General features: G+C 50.4%; 1 protein-coding gene and 2 pseudogenes across 6 annotated transcripts in view; 2 read left to right on the plus strand and 1 right to left on the minus strand.

Moving 5' to 3' along the window:
• Positions 1–16,985, plus strand: part of SGK2 (SGK2, serine/threonine kinase 2) — a 19,957-nt gene extending 2,972 nt beyond the window's left edge. The window contains exons 2-15 of one of the 6 annotated variants that reach the window (XR_003043185.1): positions 1,505–1,742; positions 2,876–2,941; positions 3,695–3,744; positions 4,260–4,317; positions 4,505–4,588; positions 5,478–5,609; positions 6,545–6,657; positions 6,957–6,993; positions 8,159–8,245; positions 9,453–9,548; positions 10,473–10,632; positions 11,647–11,736; positions 14,509–14,700; positions 16,627–16,985. Coding sequence is in view for 5 of the 6 variants with exons in the window: in XM_006921823.3 (XP_006921885.2) it covers positions 2,900–2,941; positions 3,695–3,744; positions 4,260–4,317; positions 4,505–4,588; positions 5,478–5,609; positions 6,545–6,657; positions 6,957–6,993; positions 8,159–8,245; positions 9,453–9,548; positions 10,473–10,628; positions 11,647–11,736; positions 14,509–14,673 (1,110 nt within the window). In the remaining variant the exon portion in view is untranslated. The other 5 variants (XM_015597299.2, XM_006921823.3, XM_025039986.1 and 2 more) reach the window with 5 other exon arrangements.
• LOC112471344 lies at positions 16,033–16,136 on the plus strand (annotated as a pseudogene).
• Positions 16,986–17,103: 118 nt separating the features above from the next.
• LOC112471117 lies at positions 17,104–17,222 on the minus strand (annotated as a pseudogene).
• Positions 17,223–17,528: the final 306 nt, after the last annotated feature.

Raw genomic sequence — 17,528 nt, forward strand, 5'->3', positions numbered from 1 at the left:
GCAGAGCAAAAAAAGTCATGGGGATGGAGTCCAGACAACTCTTTCAAGGAGTTTAACTGAAGAAGGGAACAGAGAACTGGAGAGCAGCTGGAGGGGGTGTAAGGTCAGGAGAGGGAGCTACGGCGGCAGCAGTATTCCCGAGCACCCCGTTTTCCTTTTTGAAGCAGTGCTGCTAAATGAAGGCGCCACCAGGGCCTTGTCATTGGAAAGAAATGTCCTTTTCCTGGGCATGTGTTTTGTCAACATGACATCCCGCCCACCTGCGTATTGGTTCAATGTTTCTATTTTGTTGGAAGATGGAAGGCTCTGATATTGTTCATTTGGGTTCTTCTTGGCTGATACCCCGACAAGCCCCTGAAAACTCCCGAGATCACTGGGCGCAGGTCCCTCCCTGACCGACCTTCTCGGCCCCGGCCCCGTGGATTCCTCCACTGTGGTGAATTGCAGAGGTCTGGATGTGGCATTTGGCAGCCACACAGAAAGTTCCAGAAAGGAAGGGGCTGTGCCAGGCCCTGTCAACTCTTTCATTCCCCCAAAACACCCCTCATGAGCTCCAGGGGAGAGGAAGGACCCTGTGAGTACCTAGTTATCTCACCAGGCAACAAGAACCCCAGAGCCAAGGTGCTGGCTGGGACCAGGTTTTCTGCCTCTCACACAGCTTGAGAGCTGTGGGCCAACCAGCCCTGCCCTGGGGCCAGCAGGGAAAGGCCCAAAAGGCCAAGGACAGGTGGAGTGAGCCAGACACTGGGCTCCAGATTCTCCCGAAACATCTGTAGGTTCTTGGGAGACTTAAGGCTTTCTGCTGCCATGATTGATGTTCCGGAACCTCACCTTCAGCCCCAGATGGTCTACACTGGGCCTGGGTAGGCCCTGGGAGCATGTCGTCTTCTTACAGACAGAGCCTCTGCGCGCGCGTGCGTGCACACACACACACACACACACACACACACACAAAGTTATACACCAATAAGAATATAGACACAATGACCTACATACACACACGTGGTTACACTCTACCACACACATCAATAGACACTCATACTCATGTGCAGACACATATGTAGACAACCCACATGCAGACTCACACTCATACACATATGAGCACATTAACATATATATAAAAAGATACCGACATGTTGACACACTACGCAGAGACTCCCTGAAGCCTGTGCACGGGCGCGAGCGCACACACACACACACACACACTTTGAGAATACACAGTCACGGATGTGCTGATATACTGACAAAATTATACAAATGTGTCGCCATGACACACGCTAACAACAGAGCACATGCAGTCATCTACAGAGACTCACACGCCGACACAAATACCTTGACATATAGGGACACACTGACACAACAGACAGACACTCTGAAGCACACCTACACATGAGACACCTGCATGCGCACACCACACACACACCCTGGCCCACACACTCACACACATTCCAACAAGCCCTGAGGGTCTCCAGGGCTCCCCTGCAGCTGTTGCTTACTCCCCAAGGGAGGCGATGTCCCCGAGGGAACAGAGGTCTCCGGTCCCGTCTTAAGTTCTACTGGCTCCTGCATGACATCAACAGCCCCCTCGCTGCTGCTGGGAGTTTCGAGCTGGGTCCAGGCCTGCGCCAGGCACAGACACTTGGGCCCTTGTTGGGAGAACAGAGAGAGGCTCTCTTGTCCACTGCCCGTCCTCCGGCTCCAACTGCTGGTTCTGTCAGCAGCCTCTCCTCAGGCCGTTGCAGGTACGTGGGGCTGGGAGGCCAGGGCCTGGCGGAGGGGCGGTCAGGGTCAGCACAGGAGGGTGTGGCAGGCAGTGTTACGGGCTGTCTGCAGGAGCACAGGCTAAGGGCCCCAGGCTGCACTCCCTATTGTGCAGTTCTGCGGCTCACTTTCTCTCAGGGCTCCCCACGGCTGGGACTCTCCAAGCAGCCTGGGCTGGGGAACTCCCTCCCCCTGTGGTTATTTTCTCAGCCCTCAAGAAGGCCATGGGGTGGTGCCTCCAGGTGCCCCTTTGTAAAGATAGGCAGTCTCTACCCTGAGAGGCCAGGCTATAGTCCAGGCCCCATGGAAGGCCAAGGCTGTCGTCTTGGGATGCCCTGTATGCAGCAGTCCCCAAAAGCAACTGGGCTGTCAGGTGAGATCTCAGCTATTAGCATTGACCTTCCAAGCAGGGGTGGGGTTGTGGGACCCTGGGCCCGGTGCCTAGAGATGCCAGCCTCCTCCCCACTGCAGGGTGGGGGCAGGAAAGACACTGCGCTCCTGGCTGCATAGACCAGCTGGTCTGTTTGATCTCAACAGACACTTAGGTCTCTCCGTGGCTCTGGTTCAAGGTCCCCCAGAGCAGCTGCCCTTTTGGGGGCATTAGGTGGAAGTCCTTGTGGCAGGGAGATAATAACGCAGAGGTCAGCCTGGGGCTGTCCACAGGGTTGCAACTTCCATGCTTGTGTGGGAGTCTGGGGAGCCCAGCCTGCCTCTCATAAACTGTGTGATCCTAGGCAAGTCCCTTTCCAGGCCTCAGGCTCCCTACCTTTGAAATGGGGGGAAGGGTTCAGACTTTATGCTTCCAGCCCTAGCCATCTTGGACTTCTGGAGCTGCCCTGGCTCACAAGGATCTTGCCTTTGAAAAGACAGCCCAAGAGGGGCCACCCCTGCCATCCTCCCTCCTTCCCTCCTGAGATGTTTGATTAGAGAGGCTGGGTCCAGGGGGCATCATCATGCAGGGGTTGCTGGCCTCTGGGGTAGGAAAAGCTCAGGGTGTAGCCGGTGCATGGATGGCATTGGGGGAGGGTGGCAAGGGCAGTAGTGAATGAAGCCCTAGACAGGTGAAGCCTCCCCAACCAGCTCTCTCATGCCTGTTTCTCCTTGTGCTCCCCAGTGCCCATCCGATCACTGGTACAGAATGGACTCCAGCCATAGCCTGGCCAGGACCCCCAGTCCACAGGTGAGTGGGTCCTGGTTCCCCCACCCACTTCCAGGGGGTGCTCACTTCCTCCCACGCCAAGGAAATCTAAAGAAGCATGCACCAGCCCGGTGGGCCAACCCAGACATGGCTGGGGGACTGACAGGGGTCACTGTCAGCTCGCAGAAGTAGGCCGTTGGCAGGGTAAATTAGTCTTGGGCAAAGGCTTCAGAAAGTAAATGGGGGTGAGGGGCGAGGCAAATCATGGGCTTGGTCCCGAGAATACCTGAGCTCTGATTCCCGTGGAGTTGTCTGTAAGTCCTCGGACGGCTCTTCTCTGGGTCTCGGTTTCCTCACCCTCATGATTGGCATCACGGCCTGCAGCCTCCCAAGGCTGTTGAGAGGAGCAGATGAGATGGTGAGTATGTGGTGGGTAGAGGGGAGGAAGGAAGGACGGAAGGAAGGAAGGAAGGAAGGAAGGAAGGAAGGAAGGAAGGAAGGAAGGAAGGAAGGAAGGAAGGAAGGAAGAGACAGGCTCAACGAGGTGAATGTGATTTTGGGTTACAGAGAGAGAGAGACAGACAGACAGACAGACAGAGACATGGAAGAGGGCAGGAGGGAGGGAGGGAAGGAGGGAAGGAAGGAAGGAAGGAAGGAAGGAAGGAAGGAAGGAAGGAAGAGACAGCCTCATAGAGGTGTTAGAGAAGAGATCAAGGCCTGGGCCAGAGGAAAGGGATGGGGCCAAGGAGTAAGGACCTGCTGATCTTAATCACCTCTTTCTGTAAATATCTTTAGCTCTCAAGAGCCAATGGGAACATCAACTTGGGGCCTTCAGCCAATCCAAAGTGAGTTCTGGTCTCTCAAGCAATTTTCTTCCTTGGCTCTCCTCATACTTGGCCTTGAGAATAAAATCCAAGTTCTCAGGTCTAGCTTCAAGACCGCCTGCCATCTGGGCCCAGGACTATCCCCCAACTTTATCTCTCGCTCAGTCCCCAGCCTTCGCCCATGCCAAGGCCAGTGCCTGGAATGCCCCAAAAGTCTTCATCGTCCACAGCTCTGTACCCTTCAGGCCCTTCTCAGGCTTTGCAGCCAGATCCTTTGCCTTCTGTGTAGTCCTGTCTGGTTTTCTCCCCACCTTGCCTGTTGTTTACTCAATTGTGAGCTCTCCAGGGCCAGGGGCCAATCTTACAAGCCCCCTCTTGGCTGGGAGAACATGGCATTCCTCAACGGTGAGGAGATTGATTTTTGGAAAGCTTTCTGTATTCCCCACCTTCAAAATGAAAAGGAATCCTGGATTTGATCTCGGGACCAGGTTTCCCAAGACTGCAAATGCTGACCTTGTTCCTCCCTCTTCCCCCAGTGCCCGGCCCACAGACTTCGACTTCCTCAAAGTCATTGGCAAAGGGAACTATGGGAAGGTGAGTGACAGACACAGTGAGGTTGGGAGACCCGGTCTCCCCTTCTCCAGCCTCCTCCATCCCCTGCTTGTCGCTTGCCTGTGCAAAGAGGGAGCTCTCGACCTGCAGAATCGTGGACGCAGAGGAGAGCTGGGGGCCATCAGGGGAGTCGTCACCTGCGGGGCCTTGCATTTGTGCTTCCCCTCAGGTGCTGCTGGCCAAGCGCAAGTCCGACGGGACGTTCTACGCAGTGAAAGTGCTGCAGAAAAAATCCATCTTGAAGAAGAAAGAGGTAGCAGAGCTTGCGCACAGGCATTTCCTCCCCTGCTCCTTGACTCCCAGCCTAGAGTGGCTTCTCAAGATGGGCCCAACTATTGAGTCCATGGGCTGGATGCAGAGGGGGGTCACAGCAGGTGGTTAGGTGGTGCCCGGGATGCCGACCTTCTGAGGAAGGCAGGCCAACCTCACCCACGGGGCCTTTAGAAGGACCCAGCCCCAGCCCTCAGCCTTCCCCTGGGAAATTCAGGGCCCCATGGTGGACAAGTCCTCTGCCTTGCCTAGGTGCCAGCCTCCCCATCTGCGCAGGGTGGGGTCACACTTTATACTCTCCAAAGACCCTTCAAGCTGTGGCCATCCTGAAGTTCTAGATGCCTCAGCTGATTTGAGCCTCTTGAACTCCAGTCCCATTAGGAGGCCAGAGCAGGCCTGGAGAGAGGATTGAAAATCAGGTCAGAGGACTCAGGCAAGGGAATTCTGTTAATAAGGACATCGTCGGGGTGGGTAGGCAGGTCTTCCTGAGGGAAGTGTCCTTGCAGCTAGCCTTGAAGGTAGAATTCCAGTAATCTAAAAAGGGGGTGACCAGGCAGGAGAAACGGCATGAACAGAGGCGTGACTGTGGACTCATTTATGCAGTACTCATATCTACTCTGCTTATCACTGGGGGTATGGGGTACAGGGACTTCCGATCCAGGGGCTGGAGCTGCACCTGCGTGGACTGGTGGGGGATGAGGCTAACTACGCATAACCCTGAATACTAGGCAAGGAGCTGGGCCTGGCTCTGAGGGCAATAAGGAGCCACAGTGGGTGTTTGAGGAGGGGCACGAGAAGGTCTGGGGCAGGTCAGCCCCCGCAGCGAGGCCCCGTGGGCTGTGACACGCGCCCCTGTCTGTGTGACTCCACAGCAGAGCCACATAATGGCAGAGCGCAATGTGCTTCTGAAGAACGTGCGGCACCCCTTCCTCGTGGGCCTGCGCTACTCCTTCCAGACGCCTGAGAAGCTCTACTTCGTGCTGGACTATGTCAATGGGGGAGAGGTGAGTGGGCCTGCACGGAGCCCCCCAGGCCGGCTGTTAGCTGGGAGCTGCCCATCCCACATGCCTGCTGTATACTGGGTCTGGACTGACTGCACCTCGTCCTTACAACAGACCCTTTTTGTAGTGGAAGAAACTGAGCCTCAGGAGCTAACTCACTTGCTCAAGGCCACCCAGCTGGTACCCTGGCTGGAAGTGATCACAGTGGTAAATAGAGACCTGAAGCCACCTGGTGACTCAGGAGCACAGCTAGATAAGCCCAGTTCCCTCCAGGACATCACTCTGTGTCTCTGGGCAAGTGGCAAAACTTAGTGGGGCCCCCTCAGTGACTCTAGATTTAATCTCTGTGACCTTATGCCTTTTGGCCTGATGCTGAGGGGAGAATTTTTGTCCTGCATCCCTAAGTCCCTTCATGGAGGTGAAGATTTTCACATATCAGCAAAAAAGACCAAAGCAATTGTCTCATGGGCAGATCTGACCTGAGCTCAGTTTGATTCAGCCATAAGAATCTTATCACCTAGATTGGAGGAAAAACACATCTTTGAACCACCCAGTTTCAAATCCTGGTTCTGCCAGTTGCGTGCTCTGTGACCTTGGCAAGTCACCTGATGGCTCTGGCCCCTCCCAGTTTCCTCTTAGGTGACACTGGCATCATATTTGATACCTTGAAGGTAGTCATGAGGATCAAACGAGATACGATATGTGAAAGATTCTGGTTTAGAGCCTGGAACACAGGTGCTCAATCCATGCTGCTTAACCTCTCCCGCTGACCCTTTGGATGCCCATGACTGCGCTGCGGGGAGGGGGCCGGCATGCCCTTTGTCACCTGAGTACCTTGCAGCTCGGAGAGGGGAAGACTTGGCCAGCTGCCCCCCACCCTGCGCCCTGGGAGCTGGAGTTCCCCCAGGAAACCCTCTTACGTGCCTACCCCTCTCCAGCTCTTCTTCCACCTGCAGCGGGAGCGCCGGTTCCTGGAGCCCCGGGCCCGGTTCTACGCTGCCGAGGTGGCCAGCGCCATCGGCTACCTGCACTCCCTCAACATCATCTACAGGTGAGGCCTGCCTGTGGCTCGGAGCCAGGCCCAGCCTCCTGCCCCAACAGTCAGGGGTTGCGTGGGTCCCTAGATCGTGATGAAATCCCCATGAACTTGGTCCTTTTTCTGAGAAGAGCCCACCAGTGGAGTAGGGGGGGAGCCTCTTTTTTTCCAGGATCAAGTGCCTGTCCTCCCTGGGCTCTCCCTTGACATCTGTGCGCCTGCATGAATAGTCCTCCCTCCAGGACCCCAGGTCTCCAGCTCTCCTCGCTGAGTGGCTGAGCCATCAGAGTGCACCCTTCTCTTGTTTTCTGCAGGGACCTGAAACCAGAGAATATTCTCTTGGACTGCCAGGTGTGTGTGTGTGTGTGTGTGTGTGTGTGTGCGCGCGCGCGTGCGCGCGCGTGCGCACACGCACATGCACGCTCACCCATTTATGCACGCATGCACAAGTAAACCAGAGAATATTCTCTTGGACTGCCAGGTGTGTGTGTGTGTGTGTGTGTGTGTGTGTGTGTGTGTGTGTGTAGTTGCACATGTGTGCTGTGTACCCACAAGTATGTGTGTATGGGTATGCATGCATTGTGCATACATACATATGGATAGGGATGCATTCAAATAAGTGTGTGCATATGTGCTCATACATGTGTACATGCATACATGTGTTCATCCTGTGCACATGAGACCATGTGCATGCGTACATGCATGTGCATGAGTATGTACATGCCTCTGGGGGAGGCAGGGGTGGAGCCAGGTGGAGGCTCATGGATTTTGTCGTCTCCCCAAGTCTTAGACTGGGTTTGCTGGAAACAGACGCTGAGATGAAGCACCGGGAGCAGAAGGTTACTGGGGAACGCTCTCAGGAGATCTACCTTTAAGGGGGTGAGGAGGCAGGATTGGGCAGAGAAGGACACTCACCTGCACTGTGGTTGCAAGCGAGATCAGCTGATCTTACAGGGGTCCAGAGGGCCTGAGCTGGGATAGCTCTGTTCCAAATTGAAGCACAGAGGCTGGGCATTTGAGTCCCTGCACCAATCAGTCATTGCCCCTTGGGTGGGGCATAACTTTGGGTGAGGGCAGTGTCCCAGTGGCAGGATGGGCATGACAGCTCCTAAGGAGGGGATCTGGGCAGAGCTCTGCAGTTCCACTCACTCTATAACCTCCACCAGCCATCTTCCTGCCCAGCTGCCACAAGATGTGGCTGCTTTCTGGGTCCCAAGCCTTTTGTTAAGGGGGCTGCTGCCACTGGCCCCTCCAGCAGGGACATTCTGGAGCTGCTGCTGTTATAGGGCATGGGCCCTAGTCAGTGGTGAGCTGGGCAGACACTGGATGCCATCTTTCCACCTTGCCCCTGTGTTGCCCCCAGCATCCAGTCTCTGAGTGAAACCTCCAGCCTGTGCCAGGGGCATCAGACCCCATAACCAGCTGCTTTGGGACGTGGTATCTGGGCTTTGGAGTTAGGGCTGTCCATACCTTTATCTCAGGCCACCCTCTTGCCTCTGCCTTCCCTCCTCCACAGGGACATGTGGTATTGACGGATTTTGGCCTCTGCAAGGAAGGTGTGGAGCCAGAGGACACCACATCCACATTCTGTGGCACTCCCGAGGTGAGCTAGACCTTCTAGGAGAGGGCCGGCCATTAGGGGGTGAGGCCGCAGCTCCTGATTAGAGCCAACAGGTTACATCTGAGGGGCTCCCCGCTTCCACCAAGCACTTCCCTGAGCTGCCTGTGCATGCAGCCTTGGTTTGCTTCTCTATATAATGGGGGCACCGGCTCTAGGGGCTGCTGGGACCTGGCCAGCTGTTGGTGACTTTGCCACAGTGATGTCCAATAGAAACAGAAACATTAATGCAAACCATGTATGTCATTGAAAAATTTCCAGAAACCACATTTAAAAAGTAAACAGAAACAGGTGAAATTAATTTTAATGATATATGTTCATTAACCTAATATATAGAAAATATTGTCGTTTCAATATATAATCAACATAAAATTGTTGAGATTTTTTTTCTAAGTCTTTGAAATCGGTGTGTATTTTACACTTACGGTCTGTCTCAGCTCAGATCAGCCACATTTCAAGTGTTTAGTGGCCACATGTGGCCAGTGGCTGCTTTATTGGACAGCAGTGCCCTACAGAGTGAAATTCAAGTGCAACAGGAGGGCCTGGTCTGACAGTTAAGTGTGAAACACTGGTCTTCTGACCTCCTCCAGCCACCAAGAGCCCGGAGAGTTAAAATTCGTGGGTCTTAGAAGTAACTCATACACGTCTGTCCTGCCAAGGCCTCCCTGCAGCCTTGGGTTCAAACTTTTCCTTGAACTCTCACCGGTGTTGACCCTTGGATCTTGGACTCGAAGAGGTTCTCAGATGCTTGGACACATCCAGTGGGGGACGGGGGCTGAGGCTGCAGGACTGGAAAGCCCCTCCTGATCTGGCATGGGGCAGGACTTCAGCTGCTTTGTTTTTCTCCCTAGGCTTGAAAATCTGGGTTTCAGATCTCAGCTGAGCCTCCTCAATTTGGTTTTAGGGTAGCTGATGGACAGATGACATCTCTGAGCAGGAGCCATTGTCTGCGTTTGTGTGAGGCAGGGTGTCCGCTAGGCAGAGCTGGCTTCCCAATGCCTGATAGCCCAGCCATCCCTTCCTTGGACATTGCCAGGGACAGGGAACAGGGGATACAGCACCTTGGCTCATGTAGGAGACATGTGGCCCCAACATGTCATCTCTTCCATAATCTTTTCCTCCAAGTGCCTTGTTCACAAATGGGGAAACTGAGGCTGAGAGTCTTTCAGATATATGTGTTTTCTCTCAACAGTACTTGGCTCCAGAAATGCTTCGTAAAGAGCCTTATGATCGGGCAGTGGACTGGTGGTGTTTGGGGGCTGTTCTCTACGAGATGCTGCATGGCCTGGTGAGTGGGGTATAGCTGTCTGCAACGGACATCTGGCTCTGGGGAGAGATGGGAGTGGGTCTCTCCCTTGTGTCGCCTGCCCAGGCTCCTCAAGGAACTGAACGAGCCACCTCTCCACTCTAGGCTAAAAAAGATAATGCCAGAGTGAATACAAAGATTATACATTTTTTTCCAATAATGTCAGTTCAGTACTTTATAATACACCAACTCCTATGTTACTCCTTTGGTGTCTCAGAGGAGCCTCGGGAGACTAACTGCAGGAAATGGATTTGCTTTTATTTTACTGAAAGGAAGACAGGTCCAGAAAGGGCACAGTGCTGGTCGGTTGTGGAATGACTGGGCCCTGGACCCAATCCTAGGCCACCTGCTTAGATGGAGTCATGTGTAGACTCGCCCCAGGCCAGGCTTCACTCTGGGGTGGCTTCACCAAGAGAGCTTAGTGGATATGAAGGAACGGGCTCTGTGGAGTCTGCGGAAGGAAGAACATCAGGAAAGATGGACTCTGCATACGGTTTGGGGCCTGATTCTCTTCCAAGTTTTGTGACAGGCTTAATCTCTCTGAACCTTTTCCTCTTATTGGAAAAAGTACTCTCTCAAGGCATGGTTGTAAGGCCGGGATGAAATGATGACGGGGAAAGTGCTGACTGTGGTGCATATGCCGGATTGAGAGGCGGGATAGGAGACGTTCCTGGCAGGTTCACAAGCTTCACCAATAGGGAGACTCCTCGGCCTTCCCAGCAGCCTCCCACTGTGCTGGGAGCCCAGAGGTTTCTGTCTCTCTCCAAACTGCCATGCGAGCCATTGCACAAAACACGGGTCTGGCTGAATCCTTCCAGCTACCCAGCTTTGCTCCATCCAAATCTTCCTGAGACCTGTGCCCACTTGAGCTTGGATGATCCCCCAGCTCTCTCCCTCTCTCACCAGCCGCCCTTCTACAGCCAAGACATATCCCAGATGTATGAGAACATTCTGCACCAGCCGCTGCAGATCCCCGGGGGTCGGACGGTGGCCGCCTGTGACCTCCTGCAAGCCCTTCTCCACAAGGACCAGAGGCAGCGACTGGGCTCCAAAGAAGACTTTGTAGGTGACCTGGCAGTGGAGCACTGGCCCTTTGGGGAGCTCTCAGGTTCCTGCAGAGGCAGCTCAGAAGCACAGTGACACGTATCCAGCTGTCCTGTAAAACCAAGCACCGCTAATTTGTTCATTAGGCAATTCACAGCATTTGCCTACCCATCCCTGGCCAGCTTAATGAACAGGGCTTTCACTGAAGACTGGTCCCCTCCTTCCAGGTGAAATCTGCATCCTAAAAAATAAGTATGATTTTAAAAATAAGATATACATTCACACAGATCAAAATCCAAGTGATATTCAGAAAAAGTCCCTCTAGCCACTCAGTTCCTTAATTTAGAAGCAACCGGTGTCATCAGTTTCTCGGATATTCTGGAGATATTCTGCATCTGGCTTTTTAACAAGCCCCAGGAGGTGGTGTTCTGATATAGGGAGCCGGAAACTCATTCTTTGAGAAACAGATAGGAAGAAGGTCCTGCTGGGACAGGAGGAAGTTGGTGCCAAGATTGATTTGAAGAAGTAGTGAAACGTGCCCAGGGCTAAGTTCTAAATTCTGAGTCTCTGGGAACCTGCAGCTCTTCTTGGAGCTTTACTTCCCAAACCTTCCTTAATGAGTTCATTTGGTCTGTTTCTCTGGTTTGCGTTCTGGAAGAGTCGAGAGGCAGAGTGGGGCAGGGTCCCCAGGGTCCTTCCAGGACCACGAGGGCAGGTTCTTCCTTCTTGTTCAGTGACATACCTCCAAAGCCTACTACGGTGCTGACACAGAGTAAGTGCTTAGAAAATAGTTGTAGAATAAACAAATGCTATCGGGGAGAAGGATTTGGGTTGTGGATGATGGCGAAGGGGAGAGGCCTGGCTGCGGAATACTCTTTTGTCCTAGGAACCAGCTGGAAGTGCAAGTTACTTACCCAGTAAAGGTTTCAGGGATTGCCAGCCGCTTGCCAGTAGAGTTGGAGGTCCAGGCCATGTGGGGGTGGGGTGGCAGTGCCTATGAGGAGGGCTGCTTGTGATCAGCACTTTCTTCCTGTAGCTCGAGATAAAGAACCATGTATTCTTCAGCCCCATAAACTGGGATGACTTGTACCACAAGAGGCTGACTCCACCCTTCAACCCAAATGTGGTAAGAAGAGGTCACCACATTTTGGATTCTGGGTTCCTAGGTCTGGTGGGAATTTGGAGGGTATCTGGGCCAACTCTCTGTAGATGGGAAAACCAGGAGTCCAAGAGGCTCCACGATTTGTCCAAGGCCACGCAGTAAGTTAGAGGCAGAATTGAGTCTAGAACCCAGATGTTCTGACTGCCAGTTCAGTTCTGTGATGAGCCACGCTTCTGCTCCTTTGTTTTAGCACCAATAACCCTTATCGTATAGCCCTTTACAGTTTTTAAAGTACTCTGTGTTACATAGCATACCCAGACAGAGCCAAGTGCTATAAAGGTGTTTTTTTTTCCTTACGGTTAGCTTTTTTCCTGATAATAAAAATGACGTATTCATTGTAGAAAGTGTGTGAAACAGAAGTGTAAAGCAGAAGGGAGAAAAGACTTATTATTTCACTACCCAAGAGAAACCATAGCTGCCATGTTTCCTTCCAGTCTTTTTTCAATGTGGTTTTTATACAGGTGATACTTTATATGGACAGATACTCCTCCCCCTCCTTTTTTTTTTTTTTTTTTGCTAAAAACTTAACCATTATTTCCCAAAGCTCCATAAAACTTTATAAGTATCATTTTACTATTTCAACTCTATGCTGGTGACATAATTTATTTGTCTATGCTCATGGTGAACTTTAGGTTATTATCATTTTTTTCTTTATCATAACGTACTGATGAACTCCTTCAAGCATCTATCGTCTTTGCCCAGAGTTCTGATTTTTTTCCTTGAGATGGATTCCATATGGGGAATTAGCAGGTCAAAAAATGTGAACGTTTTTAGGATCTTGGTTCATACTTGATTTATATGGCCTTCACTGTGCGTTAGGGAATACGATCTACTTCCGACCAGTAGCACATTCTGGAGAATTCTCATCTTCCTCTCTGTGGCACGTGTGCTGGTGTTTTTTGCTTTGCAAATTTGTTAAGTAAAAAATGGCCTCTCATATTATTTTAATTTATATTTCTTTGATTTATAGTGAAGGTGGTTAGTTTTTAAATGTTAATTAGCAGTGATAGTATGAATGAAAGGAATCCCATTCGAGGTGGATATTGGAGGTTCTCTTGGCCACCTGGAATGTGTCAAGCAGAGTCAGGTTCGCTCCATCCAAGCACTCTGCACACTTCAACACTACATCTTGCTATTTCCATCTTTCCTTTGGTGAATTACTTGTTCATGAACATGTCTTTGAGCACCAGATTCTTGACATCAGTTGTCAGATAGAATACACTCAGTCCAGGCACCTGAAAATTTTCTTTATCTGAGGATTTTATAAGAGACCTTTTGGATCATATGAACATATATCCTGGAGAGAGAATAATAAACAAAAATACTAGACAGGGAGGTAATGGAATACAATGCATGGACCCCAGAATGAGACGAACTAGGGGTGGATTCCTGGTTCTGCCACCTGCCACATGTGAGACCTTGAGTAAGTTTGAATAGCATCAAAATCTTCATTTTTAAAAGGAGAAAGAGAGAGAGAGAAAGAAAGAAAGAGGGAGGGAGGGAGGGAGGATGGAAGGAAGGAAGGAAGGAAGGAAGGAAGGAAGGAAGGAAGGAAGAAAGGAAGGAAGGAAGGAAGGAAAAGAAAGTTACCTGCCTTGTCTAGAGCCACACAGGTAACAGGGCCAGGGCCAGGATTCACATTCTGGTCTTGGAACTCTGAGCCCTGAGGTCTTTTTAAGAAGCTGCAAGCCATGGTCTATTCGGTCCCACAACCTAAAGGCTTGCATACTAAATCAGATCTGCAGACCCTTCCATTTGCTCATTTGCTTACTTCATAAAACCCAGGCGGCCCCTTTTTCACAGATCGTGCCTCCTCCATGGAGAGGTTTTATCAGTTAGCTCTTGCTGCATGACAAGCCACCCTCAAACTAGGCGGCTTATTTCATTCTGATTCTGTGGGTCAGTTTAGCGGGTTTTTTTGGCCTGAGCTCTGCTGGGCTCTCTCATTTCAGTGGTTAGCTAGCAGGGCAGTGGGCAGTTATGATCTAGAATTGCCTCACTCATATGCCAGCCAGTTGGCAGGCAGCTAGGACAACTGGGTTCTCCTTTGTGAAGCCGCCCCTTGTGCTCCAGCAGGCCGGCCTGGGCTGGTTCACGTGGTGGCCTGAGGGTTCCAAGTGCGGGAAGAGAGAACAACTCCCCATGTGCATTTTTCAAGCCTCTGATTGCATCGCATTTGGTAATGTCCCATTGGCTTAAGCAAGTCACACGGCTAACTCATATTAAAGGAATGGAAAAATAGACTCCACCTCTGGATGGGAATGGAGAATTTGTTACCATTTTTATAATCTCCCACACAGATCGTCCTCCAAAACATCTAAAGCAGCCCAGTCACTCTCTACCATGTTACACTATTTTCTTTTTCATAAGACCTATCAACACCCTGAATTATCTATTTGTCTATTTGTATACATGCTTGTTATCAATCCTACTCCCTGCATAATATAAGCTCCATGAAAGCAAGGGCCCACTCTATTTTGTTCTTCTGTATTCTCAGTGCCATGAATAGTGCCTGGTAGGCATTTGGTAAGTATGTTGACTAGACTTGTCTGAGGGTTGGTGTGGAGCAGGGTGCCAAGGAGTTAGAAGAATTGATATGTGGTTATTGGATCTCGCGGAATAAAATAATAGGTAAGTGACTCAGAGGGGAGACCCAACATTTCCCTCAGGGCTTGGGGGTTCTTTTGGCAGCTCTGGCCCCAGGCTTCCCTTTTCATCATTGGCTTATATTCACAGGCAGGACCTGCCGACTTGAAACACTTTGACCCAGAGTTCACCCGAGAATCCGTGTCAAAGTCCATTGGTTGCACTCCTGATACTGTGGCCAGCAGCTCTGGGGCCTCAAGTGCATTCCTGGGATTTTCCTATGTGCCGGAGGATGATGCTGTCTTAGATTGCTAGAAGCGCCTGTGAACCCACGGAAAGCTGGTATCTGTAAGGAATTACTTTCAGCTGCTAGGAATAGAGACTCGAAGTAACAATGGCTTAAATAAGATTATTTTTTTCCCAGCCCATAAAGAATGGTGTTAGGTGATCCAAGGCTGGTCTGACAGGTCAGCAGATTCGCAGAGGCTTTCTGTATTCTGCTCTGTCATCCTTGGCAAATGGCTTCAATATTAGTTGCTACATTATCATAAGGTGGTTACTGGAACTCTAGGCACTACTTTTGTGTTCTGCGCAGGAAAAAAAAAAAAGAGGAAAGGAGATAGGAGCTAAAGGACACTTTTACAAGTTTCCCAGAAGCCCCACCTCATGACTTATGCTCATTAGCCGCACACCCCTCCCTGTAATGGAGGCCGGGTACGTGACTTATCAGCTGGCACATTGCTACGCCTAGTCACACAGGTGTTCTGACACTAAGAGAGAAACGGAAAATGTTAGGTAGGCAACCAGGGGTCCTCTTGGTATTTGGATTTTGATCTCGAAGTGTTAAAATGACAAGAGATGTGACAAGCTTATATGTATGACCCAACGTCCTCTTATTTTTCTGTTTGATGGTATCTTTCTTTGTCGTGGGTGGTATTAGACATTCGTTATTAGGTTTGTCTGCCTGGCATCTGAACCCCTTCTATGTTCAGGGAACCTCCAGGTTTATGAGCCTGGATGAGGGCCAAAAACTACAACTTACAGTAGCTGCAATTGTAGACACTGACTTTCCCAGTCTTCCCTGCAGCTAGGGCCAGGCATGTGGCCCAGGGATGCACCTGTGACAGATTCAGACTCAAGAACCTGGGAGCTCTCTTTCATGTGGTAGCTGTGGTGACAGCACCCACACAAACCATTTCTGCTATAGAAGTGGCAACAATGCAAACTGTAGCAAATGGGACTCCGTGGCAACAACAGCAACAGCAGTTTCTTTACCAGATCAGTGCTGCAGAGTCACTATTACTGGGAAGCCTTGAGCTTTGCCCTCTAGCTTTCCAGTGGTTTTGGCAGCTTCTGATCCTTTTAAAACCCTCCTTTTTGGCTTAATTGGCCAAAGTCAGCTTTGGAACACCAGCTTATGCTGGACCAGTTTGCGCTAGATTCTTTCAAGTCTATTATCAGTTTTATCCAAAGGGCCCTGAGGTAGAAACTATTACTATCCTCTTTTAACCAGTGAAGAAACAGGATCAGAGTTGTTCCTTGCCTGAAGGTCACATAGCTAAGGGCCAGAGCTGAGACTTAGAGCCCTATAAGCTGACTCCAGGGCTCTTACATGTAATTTTTGTGCTTGGCTGCCTTTCACTCTGGCTGTTAGATCCAACAGAATGGCTGTCGATCACTTCTTGGCCTTTTGGCTTAGATAAAGTGTAGTGTTTGTTCTCATCAGAATAGCTGTCAAAATCTCTAGTGAGAGTCAAGTCAGGAATTGGCCAGAATAAGCTAGGTGGTGGGAAATGAGGTGTTGAGGAGACTTTCAACTGCCAAGTTCATGTCTGAGCCTGGCTGCCAAGTTCATGCTGTGCTCCACCTTACCTGCCCCTGTATATTTGGCAGGTTTTGGGCTCCATGGGAAGCCAAGGCCTTGGACAGGGCTGGAGGCTCATGCAAGCTTCGTGACCAGAGCTTTCCAGCCACCTTTGGAGCTCCATAGGTTCAAGATTACCCATTTCTCAAAGTAATTCTGGACAGAACATGTGTATGTAACGCCTCATGAATTCAGGACACCCTGCACTTATTGGATGGCTCATGCTGCTTTATTTCAGTGGAAGGTGGTTTCTTTCTCATAAACCAATAGTTTATCACCTACTTCTGGGTGGTCTTGTTAGCTTTTTTTGTTAGTTTGTGATGTTTCTTAACATCAGTGTGTGCTAGTGACATTATTGCCTTTCCTCGTAACTCAGTCCCACTCTTTCTCTTCCATTTTTCCAGGGCGGCCTTCTGCCGCAGGAACCGTAGGGGATGAAGCTGAAGATCATGGAAAACACACTGATGAACACTGACTTACTAGAAATCAGGAAGAGCTACTGTTTGTTACCCCTCAACACTCTGATTTGATCTCTGTCTTAACAGTGTCTGTTAAATGACAAATGTGGAACATGGGAGACTAAAATGCTCCAATTTCCCAAAGCTAAAAGAGACTGTAATTATCAGAAACGTGATAGTATTGTCAAAAGTACACAACCTGCTATGGATTGTGAAATGCATAATGGTTTTATCTGTTCTAAGACTAAAAGATCACAAAATCTTCACCAGATAGAAAATAAAGAAAAACTATGGTATTGAACTGATCATGCTACACCTATGTTTACTGAGCACATTGTTTTTTTTTTTTTTTTAGATGAGGCAACCCTTGGTTGACCTCACAGATTATAAGGGCCTTGTCAGCTTATGATCCCTTATTTTTTACGCCTACAGCACCTGGTCTTCTTAGGTGGTCTCCCATCCAAGTACTAACCAGGCCCGATCCTGCTTAGCTTCCGAGATCAGACGCGATTGGGCATGTTCAGGGTGGCATGGCCATAGAGACATTGTGTTTTATGTGCATTATTTACAGTCCTCATAAGTCGGCACTTAGAAATTATTAACCTCGCTTTACAGGTAAGAAACATTCGCTCAGAAAGATTAAGTGACTTGCCTAGGGTCACCGGCTGGTATAAGGCACAGGAATCAAACTTGGCAGCTGATTCTAAGACCCTTGCTCTTTCTACAACCTCCAACAGTGGAAGTGCTTCGGACAGGCACTCTTTTGGTCTTCTTAGCAAATGCTGACTGTACATCAGGCAGGATTCCCAAGACCTGTTCCAACACTCAAACGGCACTGCCTACTTTCC

The sequence above is a fragment of the Pteropus alecto genome, unplaced genomic scaffold (assembly GCF_000325575.1).
Source record: "Pteropus alecto unplaced genomic scaffold, ASM32557v1 scaffold45, whole genome shotgun sequence".
Classification (NCBI taxonomy): Eukaryota; Metazoa; Chordata; class Mammalia; order Chiroptera; family Pteropodidae; genus Pteropus; species Pteropus alecto.